This window comes from Lytechinus variegatus, chromosome 11 (genome assembly GCF_018143015.1).
Source record: "Lytechinus variegatus isolate NC3 chromosome 11, Lvar_3.0, whole genome shotgun sequence".
NCBI lineage: Eukaryota > Metazoa > Echinodermata > Echinoidea > Temnopleuroida > Toxopneustidae > Lytechinus > Lytechinus variegatus.
The window spans coordinates 26,994,952-27,006,219 of NC_054750.1; the positions used below are offsets into that span (position 1 = coordinate 26,994,952).

The window sequence follows — 11,268 nt, forward strand, 5'->3', positions numbered from 1 at the left end:
GTAATCTGCCGGAGTCAGCAATGGTCCACGCCTCAAATCACATAACACAGTTAATTCATAGTTTAAAAGCAATTCATAGTTTAAGCTTTAACCAACTAATGCACTAACAGAGCTAACATGTTGTGTTTTTTTTTATTTCTTTAACTCTTGTGTTTGTTTGCATGCATGCCTAATACCATATAACACTGTAGACTGGGAAATACCAAAGCTGAAGCCTTCAAGTGAGTAACAGAAAAAAAGAGGATTTCATGAAATTCCTTTTATATAACCACACCAATGTAATATCTTATATGAATCCATTTTTATGTGTAGCAATACATGTCATGTACATATTCTGTATACATCGGCCCGTATTCTGATTTCAACTCTGATTTAAAGTTTTGGTTCAACTATGGATAGCCAGTTGTGTCATAAATTTTAACAGTAGATGTGTAGTCTATCAGCTCATTTGACTGTCTGAGAAGGACAAGAAAGTTGTCTTCACCATGAAGATTTAGGAAAGAGAACAGTGAATATAAGAAAATTGACATTTTTGGCTTCTGTAATTTTAGTGCAGATCGAGTCAGACCATGGTTAACGTTAAACTGGAATTCAGAATATGGCCACTTGATATAAGAGATGTTTGCAAAGATTATTTGGTGATTTATTATTTTTACATTCATGAATCAAAACAATGATTGTAGTGAGCCTTGTCAATATCATCCGATTTGGCTAAATGATTTGGAATATGATAAAAATATTGACTGGCTCTTCATTCAGGGAATATGAAATATATTGCCTTCAAGGTCAGTCAATATTATGTATAGTTATTATAGTTAAGCATTGGATGCTCTCTTGTCTGGTGACAGATTGGCGCATCATTCAATTAACCTTTCTTTAATGAAATGAAGAGAGTGTATTATCCAATTAACGGTCAAGTTCTTACTTGCTGTTATGACAGGCAAGTTTGAGGTTTGTTAAGAACAACAGATATTTTATCGCAAACATTAACTTTTCAAAATGTTGTATACTACCACCGAGTTGTTGGCGTATTATGATTTGTAAGGTATTGCATTGGGTCTTCTATTTGAATGATGGCTGAAGGCAACTCTAGAAACTCAGGAGTTTCTTCATTACAAGATCAATGCCTCTTATGATGATTGTCTATTACATTATCAACCATCTCAACACCCATCCCCAAAACATGTCTTCAGGGAAGATTTGTTGAAAGTCTTTATGGGGGAGCTAGTCATCCTCATATGATAATAGAGTACCCATTCTGTTCGTAAGTGTATACTTTGCAAATCAGATATACTGGCCCGAATTTACATAGGGTTTTTTTTAAACCGCTATTTCCTTTATAAATTATGTCTATTTACCCCCCCCCCCCCATTATATGTCCAATGCTGATGCACGCTTTTATGACAGTGCTTCGAATTGATACCTGTTCCCGTGGTTATCCACACTATTTTATTCATGAGTCCTCTGTTTTGAATTAACGAGTCCACATTTAAAAACAGTGCACTCACGAATAAAGTAGCATACTTTACCATTGCAACAGGTGTCAATTTGGCGCGCTGTGACAAAAGCGCCCATCAGCATTGGACATTTTTTTGATATACACGGTACATGTATATAAGCGTTATTCATACAAGAAATCAACATAAACCATGGGTTCAACCGATGGTTTTAAAAAAATACCTTTGTGAATTTGGGTCAATATGTCTATTCGTGAAAGCTGATTTAGTCAAGGTCATCACCATCATACTCATATTGCTGTTCCTCTGATAAGTGATATAATATAGATATTGTATCGATTTGTCTTCCTCCTATACACAGGTCGTTAGTGAGAGGGGCATTGGTGCTGCTCTGTCTACTGGGGGTGACGTGGGCGTTTGGTCTCCTTTACGTGACGGATGATCTCATCGTCTTTGCGTACCTCTTCACCATTACAAATGCATTCCAAGGATTATTCATCTTCTTATTCCACTGCTGCATGAATGATAAAGTAAGTTATAAACTTAATGCATTTTGAGGGTTGATGAGCGGGAGACAGTGGAATGAAAGCCACCTCTGTTTTTAGAATCATCCATTGAGCTTGAATATTAATATACCGAAATCGAAGAAATTTCAGTTTTCAGCCCCTCCATTATCAAATTTGTTCTTTGCTCCCCCTCTATTTCAAAATCCTGGATCCGCAAGGCTTTAACTAAAATCAGTGATTCAAAATGATTGTTCTACCAAGCAAGTACATGTGTATGTTGTGAAGTTTTTTTTACCATATAGATGATAAGAATCTTGGCCGTTTATTGTCAAGACGTTTATCTGAATTTGCCACTCTCCATCAAAATGAGATAAATGAGTACCTGATAGCAGACAGAAGGAAATTCCTTTAATATTTGTGTAAGATTTGCATTATTTTTCCCCTTTGCTATAATTGTACATGTGTATAATATATTGAATTTTAATTACCCTTGTCAATTTCTTGTTTTTTTTTTTTGTAGGTGAGAAAAGAATACAGAAGATATGTACGTAACAGCACGTGGATACCTACCTGCATACGAGAGCAATACGGAGGAACATTCCTGACAAACTCAAACCAACAGAACTCCTACAGATCAAGCAGTGCTCAAGTAAGTCACCACCTTCAGTACAGTTATTTTAAGCTACATGTAAATCAGAATAATGCTGGTTTAATTAAGTAAAAGAAAGTAGTTGCAGCAAAAGCAATTATTTCATGAGAAAGTCTTTAAAATCAATGTTAACTGCCACAATATTATCATAGATCTACATGTAGATCTGGTACATTGAAATAAACTTATCTTTGTGAAATCATGAAATTTTTGCTGAAAACTGATAATTCTGATGATCACTGACACAAAAAGGCATTTGTGGGACAGTGTATTATCATTACTTGGAAAAACACCTGACATTTTATGGAATTCAGTGCTTACTTTGTGCATATCTCAGCAATTACACATTTATTCCAAGGGTCATTTGGCACATATTTTTTATTTGTACATACAAACTCTTTGGTAATTTTATTAGATTCTGTTTAAACTTATTATGAGATTGATACCCCAAATGGTATTTATCTTTAAACAAAGCCTAGGAGGGGTGAACGATGGCTCAACCCCCTCTTTGTTGATTCAGATATTCTGTCGCGACTATTCATCTCCCGAATACGCACTTTAATATTTCTGCTTTATTCTCTTTCTGCAGAAGAGACCAGACAGTAAACGCTTCAGTAATACAACAGGCTCATATAGTATGGACAATCAGAAGATATCCAATTCATCAGTTTATAGAAATTCAGGTAAAACAACAAAAATGCATCAATATTATCTAAAACCTTTTTCCCAATTGTTTCACACTCTCTCCTCTGTGGATGTCAATAACTCTTTCTAAACAACTAGTGTTTTTTCTTCCTTTCTAATATGTTGTTCTTTCAAACGATGTGATTTTATGTTTCCAATTAAAACGTGATTTTGTTCCCTGCATATAATAAGAAGAACATACAAACATCGGATGTGAAAGTCATTCTCAGAAGTGTAAATGTTATGACAGTGTATCTGCTAACAAATTGAACAAATTATTGGATTAAGTCAAGCTCATAGCACTTATATCAGGATCATAATATCCAAAGTCCCTTGGAAGCGCATAGAGATGATGGATAATGTGATATGTGCTATACAAGAACTAGATATTATTATTATATAAAAATGATTCAGCATTGATTATTGTGATTAAAGAAAATATCCAAACAAATTAAAATACCTGTTGATAATAATAATATAGGTATATTTACCCAGGGAAGCCACTTCAGTTCTGAAAACTGGGCCCTGCTATTGTTATTACCCCAGCTTTAGCTGAGCTGCCTAGGCGCTCAAAGCATTCAAGGGATTTCTTCCTACCTGGTACCCATTCACCTCACCTGGGTTGAGTGCAGCACAATGTGAATAGATTTCTTGCTGACGGAAATTACACCATGGATACAAGAATTGAAAACCATTTTCTTGTCTCATTTATATATCCCTCTCTGTTTGTCTCTCTGTTTCTCTCTCTCTTATCTATTGTATGTTTCTTGATGTCATATACTAAACCATGTGTATGTTTGTCCGTCTCCATACCTTGTACTCCTACCCATATAAAATGCTGACATTACCTTTCATCTTATTTTTCCTAATATACCCCTTCATCTTCTCAGTAAGTAACAATAGGTCTTATATCAAACCATTTCAGTTTTTTTTAGATGTTTATTTTAGATGTACATGTATATCAAATTATTTTATTATATTTAAGTTCATCATTTCATGCCCATGTACTTTTTCTTTTAATAAGTTTTTTAAGGTGTATATCAAATTGTTATATAATATCTAGGTTCATTATTTTATGCTCACAGGTGTACATTTTGTTTGATATATTTTATAATTTGCTGATTTGTTTTGTTATCTATGGTTTTAGTTATACATGTATGTATACAAAGTAAGTGGATATAAATTTTTCATTTGAAAAATTGTGTTTGGGGATTTATTTTATTTGATACAAAATGAGAGAAAAGATTCTATGAGAAATAGATCTGTTACACTTACAAGTAGCACAAAGGTTAGTGATTAATTTATACTTGATTTTTACAATTAAATGTATATTGTAATCAATGCAATCAATTAAAAATGCTCTACGGTGAGTGTTAAGCTTTGTGTTACGGGCCTGTTATTATTAGCACAATATTTCTGGATTAATTGATAATGCATTTTAGTGACTTCATTATGTGGATCAGACATTGTATATCATGGCCATGTGTATGACATAGCAGATATTCATTAAAAAAGAAATCATACTTTCGAAAAAAAGGACAAGCAAAGTAAGGTTTATTTATCAATGTGATTTTAATCAGTTGAGTTCATTTATTAATTTTTTTTTTCAAGGGACACTTATTTTCATTTATTTTTCATCATCTTTTCATCTTTCTTTCCTACTATCTATCCATCAATCTTCACGGTTCCAGTGTTAACGGGGGAACCTATAGGGGTGACATACACATCTCCAGTTTAAATTCATCTTCACCTTCATCCATCCTTCCAGCAAGAGTATTTCATTCTTCACCATTTCAAAGTACACACAATAGTTTCACTGATTTCTGCTCGCTATATATTCATTTCCACATATATATATATATATTCAATTTTCATTTTTGCTTTTGCTTTTGAATTATTCACGCTTAATTTCTCAATATGCATAGACACTGACACTTGTGTATATTTGTTTAAGATGTTTTCTAATCTTTTTTTAATTTATGTATTATTTTTTTCCATTTATAAAAATAGCATTTTTAATTCATTTATTTATATCAGTTATTTACTTACCCATCTAATTTGATTGTAATTTTTATTTTTGTATTTTTATATTATTAATTACTTATTTATTTTTTGGGGTAACCCTCATTGATATATAGTAATTTACATATGATGATGGCATCATGATTGTACATTGACTCACATGATATAACAGTATATATATACTTTCCCCTTAATAATCACAAAACTTTTGGCATCATTCTTTAAATAAAGTAAACTTTAAAATTTCCATCCTTTTTTAGGCAATAAAATAACTCGTCTGTGTCTTAAGTCATTTGTACTAAACTCAATTTTGAATCTCAATTACAGTTAAAGGTTGGCGGCTCCAGCTAAAATAAATGCATGAGCAAACAATTTGGGAAATGGCCATAATTTTATTAATGTTTTACTTTGTAAACTGAGCTTATTTTCATGCTGATTAATATTATGTTAGTATCCAAATAATAATGCCCAATTATAGATGAAATAAAATTAACAACATATTATGAGAGTTTACTTCAGTATTGTAAAGTGAATTTATAATTGTTAATCTATAATATGATATTCCGCTTATACATAGCACTTAATACATCGGAACAATGTGTCTAAGCACTTTACCAATATATTATTATCCCGGTCAATCAGTCATTCCTACACAATGTATGCACATCCTCCACTCCACCGAGGAGTATTCCAGTTAGTTGCCGTTAAGGTGCACACAGTACTGGACAAGCTACAATGACTTTCACATCCTACGGGGTACCCATTTAACACCTGGGTCGAGAGTGGCAAGTGTGGATTAACGCCGTGCAAATTAAAGCATGCCAGACCGCGGTGGGATTCGAATACACGAGAGTCAGAACCACTACACCACGACTCTTTTTTGAAAAGTCCTTTCTAAAAATCACAATTTTAAGCAATTGCAAGCCACAATTTTATGAGATTTTTGGTCCATCTATGGGAACCGAGATAATCCTCTCCCACTGAGGCTCATGTACAAAATTTGAAAATCAAGGGGGGGCGTAGCTCTTGATAGTGGCTGTGTCATTGTGGCGTGGCTTGTGTCATTGCAATTGCCCGACTGGATGCGAAAAGTCGGATGCAGTTTACCCGATGTTTTATGAAAATTATAAGCCATATAACCAAAGGTTGGGTAAGCTGGACCCCTCCTTTTGGGGAATTTGAGGCAAGGTGCTACAAAAGCACTTGCCCGATTGTCCGGGACAAGTAGAAATTAGAGTCGGGCAAGTAAAGACCAAAACTACTTGCCCATATTGGGCAAGCAAAATTCTCACAGTAGAATGACCAAAATTAGGGTCGATATGATATATTGACCCTAATTTTGGTCATGGCTGGCAAGATAAAATCACTTTGGAAAAAGAAATGCATTAACAAAGTAGATCAATCATCAGTTCATGTCAAAAGAAAGGAAAGGGTCAATGGTTTATAAAGCCACAAAACTTTCTTTTGAAGAGGTAGAACTTTTTTCGGGCGAGTGAAATAGATTTTGGGGCAAGTATATTCCAACTATTTAAAAATCTACCTGCTCGACCAGGCAGGTGCTTCTTAAAGTTATGTAGTACCCTGATTTGGGGGTCATTTTCTCAAATAGTTGGGTTACGACAACTCTATGAGATGGCACAAGCCTAGTGGCTTTAAGTAGAGTCTTGTTTTCCTAACTATGTATTAATGCGAGGATGGTGTCTTGATGATTCTCATTGTAACAGGTGTTATGAGAGTAGTTGTTATAGTGGATTTGGAATCACCTATGGCATTGCCCGTTTATATACCATGATGCTTGGCTGTGTGGGCTGCTTATAAAGTTAGGGTAAAGGTTTTCATCATCACCTTCCTGTATCGTGCTCTGCTCATTTAAAAGCTCATGGAGATATGATGTATGAAATATGGCAGGATCCTTTTGTAATATGATGTGACAGTTAAAGATAGTGCTAGAATGTTAGAAACCTAAAAAAAATTGAAAGCAGCTCAGAAAAAGCTGTTCCAAATATGGTAATGGTGGCAAGCTCATATTGTCTGAAAAAAAGTCTTATAAAATCTTCCATGGCAAAAGAGGTTTTTTTACTCATTTAGTAATTCTAGCATCTAGCTTTTTTGAGCTTGCTTTTGAAATTTGTGAAATTCTGAAATACAAGTTCTTAACTTTCCTATTAACCGTGTGAATATAGTTTTGTTGAAGAATGTTCATGAAGAAAAGGAGATCCCAAATTTAAATAATAGATCAGATTATACTAGTATACGAGTTCAAAATTTATTATTAAGCTTAAATTCTCTCATTTGGATGGAGGTGGGACTTAAGATGGAGACAGATGTCTGCTTTAAAACTTGCATTTCCAAATGTAACAATTTTTTTGTAAAAGAATTATAGAGAATAAAAAAAGTATCATAAAGACTTGCCTTTCAGTTATTCTGCGAAACATTTAGAGATTATCTCTTGCCCAATTCAGGGCAAGGTTCAGATGAAATATAGCATGGAACTACCTTTTTATTAATTTCTGTAATGTATTGTATAACGCACATCATTGTCTACTATTTTATTTATAATGTACGTATGAATCATAGTGAATTAGGCCATTATTGCAAAATCACTGTACATCATATCTTTACTGAGCTGTGGCAAGGAGTATCAACCATTTGTTAGGAAATGGAGGGAACTTTGAAAATAAACACCTTAACTTGCAAAAAAAATTCACAACTGAACTGATGGAATATCATGTTTTAAAAAATGCTCACATTTCTATTAAGTATTTCCATGAAGCAGAAAGTAAATGTTTCACTGTGTTACTGGACATCTTATTTTAATCATACATTCTCATGTAGACTACCCTTATGCGCCATATATCATCTTCGCATCCTGAGGGGGCCTTAACTATAGCTGGTGGTTTAATACATGTAGTAAAATTCTAAAGTACAACATTGCGTTCTCCTATCTGCAAATGGTTGATGTGACCTTTGACCCCATGAACCACACTCCCCCTCTGCTAGCATGAATGAAATGAAGTCATCAAATCTAATCATGCCTTGCCTGCCGCATCACCACCTTTCTCAACAGAACTTTGGACCCTGATTATTCCAAGTCCCTTACACCCATTCATTGATCCTTTTCTTATTTTATTTCAGAGTGATGACAATTTCTTTATCAAAATTCTTTTTGACCATTTTCTTGTTGAATATATACATCCATAAATATGATACACATGCAACATAATTAGTATATGAAAAAGGGATAAGTGAATAAGGCATTTTCGTCTTCCATTTATGAATTCATGATTTATGTTCTATCATTTATTTTCATTTTCTTCTACTTTTCCTCTTATTTTGATCCTTCTCATTCTAAATTCTAAACCCATATAAGCATTGGTCATTTTGGTGTTAATAGTTAATCAGTTTGAGAAATGGTACTGGAAATCCCAAATTAAATGAAAATTAGGAACTTAATATGTGTTAGTGATATTAATCTAAATCAATTTGTATTGTGTTTGTGAGTTCATGTAACTCATTTCATCACAGTTGTTTTAAAGAAAGCTTGTAATCTCATGTTATTAGATTGCAGCATCAGTGCTTTTTTAATTTTTATTTTGAATAGACATTTATATTTGTGTTTAATTCTGATGAGCTTATTATTATTTGAAATTAATGTTTGTAGTGATGCTTAGTACACAATTTTAATTCATTATTAATTTGCATGACTATTATTTTGGTTTTCTTTATATTTTGTAATGCTTTATTACACCGTTCACAGCAAGTGATTAATATCAGTTGCATTTTGCATGGTTTTTAGTTTCTACTGGCCGGGCTAAGCTTATAACAATGAGAGATTACAAATAATACATCTCATATTATAAAAATAAAATAGAGAAAGATAAAATGCTCTAGTTCTTCTTAATTCAATCATTTGACGGAGGGAGCAAAGTTCAAAATAATCTTTGATATTTTTTGTTTATGATTACTTAGAATCTCTGAGTAGACTTTTTAAGGGGAGGATTGTTTAAAGAGGATTCCCCCCCAAAAAAAAATAAAAACTAAATCAATCAAATCTTTTGAGGTCTTCACTTAAAAGATTAAGGCACAAGAATCTCTTATTCAATTATTAAATTTTATTCCTTCAGACTTATTCCTCTTAATTTTATTAAAATGTGGGTTTTTTCTCATAGATTTTCAAATCATGTCAGTTCTTGTTTCGTATGGAGATTTCCCTTATGATAGAAGCTCCAACGCCCCCCCCCAAAAAAAAAAAATAAGAAGAAAAACAACACACACTTGGGATCCAGGCCAAACTTGTAAGTTTGTAAGATGAAATTGAGTTTCAAATAAGTGTATTTTTGTTCTATTATGTGTGCAGGTCAATACGAGCAAGTGAAATTCAACTCTGAGATGAGCGTGCCGGAAGAGGAGGAGCAGGTTGACTTTGGTGCAGCAAAGGTGATTGCAGATGAAGGAATCAGCATGGACTTTGAAGAACACCCGGTTCACGAGTCCACCCGAGTTGATGCGGCAGATACCACTGAACCACAGGACAACAAGTCTGTGATCACCCTCGAATTCCAACCCTTGATTCTTGATCTGGATGTCGACGATGAAAAGCATGCAAAGCTGATAAATGTTGGACAAGCCGCGGAACGTGAGCCGTCTCCCATCGAGATGCATCCTCTGATCAGGGAGTCCGGGATCGGGGGATCGCGCAGCGGTAGCAGCTGCAGCGAAGACTTCTCCCCCGCGTCGCCGTTAGCGCAGGACAAGCCCAACAAGGCCCACGTCTTCTCCAACTGCGGACCGTGCGGGATGACGGGGAGCATGCCCGATCTTATCAACCCTCTCACGGCCCACGCCCGCAAAGCTAGGATGGACCTCGTACCCGTTGCTTACAACAACACAGACAATGTTGCAGATGTTGCTGCGAGTGATAATGTACACAAAGGGTACCACACGTTACCCCAAACAGCGCCAACAACAAAAGCGCAGAATTCGCCCACGTATAAGTACCCCACCGACTCCGTCACATCACCTTGGTATAAAAGAGCTTCAAGAATGGACGACATCGACTCGGACGATCATTCAGCAAAAGAAGCCGAGTCGTTAGGATCACCGACATCGCTACAATCACCAAGATCGACAAGATCTGCTCTTGAAACTGTGATATAACACAAACTTTTCTTCAGTGAAAATGATTAAAAATCATTCTATTTGTCAAAGGCTTACACGCATTTCTCATCTAGTACCACCTTTTTTCCTGTATTCTAAAAAGTTATTTGAAATTTGTTTTCTTAGATTCATGCCAGCTGTTAGTATTGAAAGTAAGAAGCATTTACGATGATGAGAGGAATAGTTCAATATGGTGAATATATTCTCATCATTTGACCATCGTCACTGTGTGTGTGATTTGTTTATTTTCATCTTGAACAATTTTGTTTTTCCATCAGACTCCCCCCCCCCTTACAAAGCATTATAAAGAACAATTATTCCAAAGTTGGAATTCTTCTAACCAAATAGGTTGAAATAAATTTTTATTACATATTTTGTTTTTGGAATAGGTCCCTGCTAATTCATTGAAGTGTTTGATATGCTAAAGGATTTTGGACCATTAAATGAAACATATCAATTTGTAGTTCTTGTCATTGTGTACAAAAAACGCTCCTTTTATAAGGCATAGAAATGGGACGTTTAACGCACAGTCACTAATACGCGCCGCTGTCTTCGCATCGTGCAGGCAGTCTACGTGTATAGTGGCGGGCTGCTACATTGCGGTGCAGGGGTGTTCAACTTACATATCGTGAGCGCACTCAGCTGCGTGTTTTCACTTATTCTCCTTTCTCTCCTTTTCTTGTAATTTTTCCTCGCATTACTTGTTTTCATAAATTTCCCTCTCACTTTCCTTGTTTTCTCACTCCCTTCAGTTTTGTAACTCTTCTTGATCACTTGCATTCATTGGCACACC

General features: G+C 34.8%; 1 protein-coding gene across 8 annotated transcripts in view; it reads left to right on the forward strand.

Annotated features, from left to right (window-relative positions):
- The window catches only part of LOC121424355 (adhesion G protein-coupled receptor L2-like), a 98,819-nt gene extending 87,899 nt beyond the window's left edge, over positions 1–10,920 (forward strand). For 6 of the 8 annotated variants that reach the window (XM_041620006.1, XM_041620007.1, XM_041620005.1 and 3 more), the window contains 5 exons: positions 192–221; positions 1,819–1,987; positions 2,484–2,612; positions 3,202–3,295; positions 9,676–10,920. In XM_041620006.1, the coding sequence (XP_041475940.1) occupies positions 192–221; positions 1,819–1,987; positions 2,484–2,612; positions 3,202–3,295; positions 9,676–10,475 (1,222 nt within the window). In that variant the 3' untranslated portion in view covers positions 10,476–10,920. The remainder of the gene's footprint in view (positions 1–191; positions 222–1,818; positions 1,988–2,483; positions 2,613–3,201; positions 3,296–9,675) is intronic. The other 2 variants (XM_041620010.1, XM_041620012.1) reach the window with 1 other exon arrangement.
- The last annotated feature ends 348 nt before the right edge of the window (positions 10,921–11,268 follow it).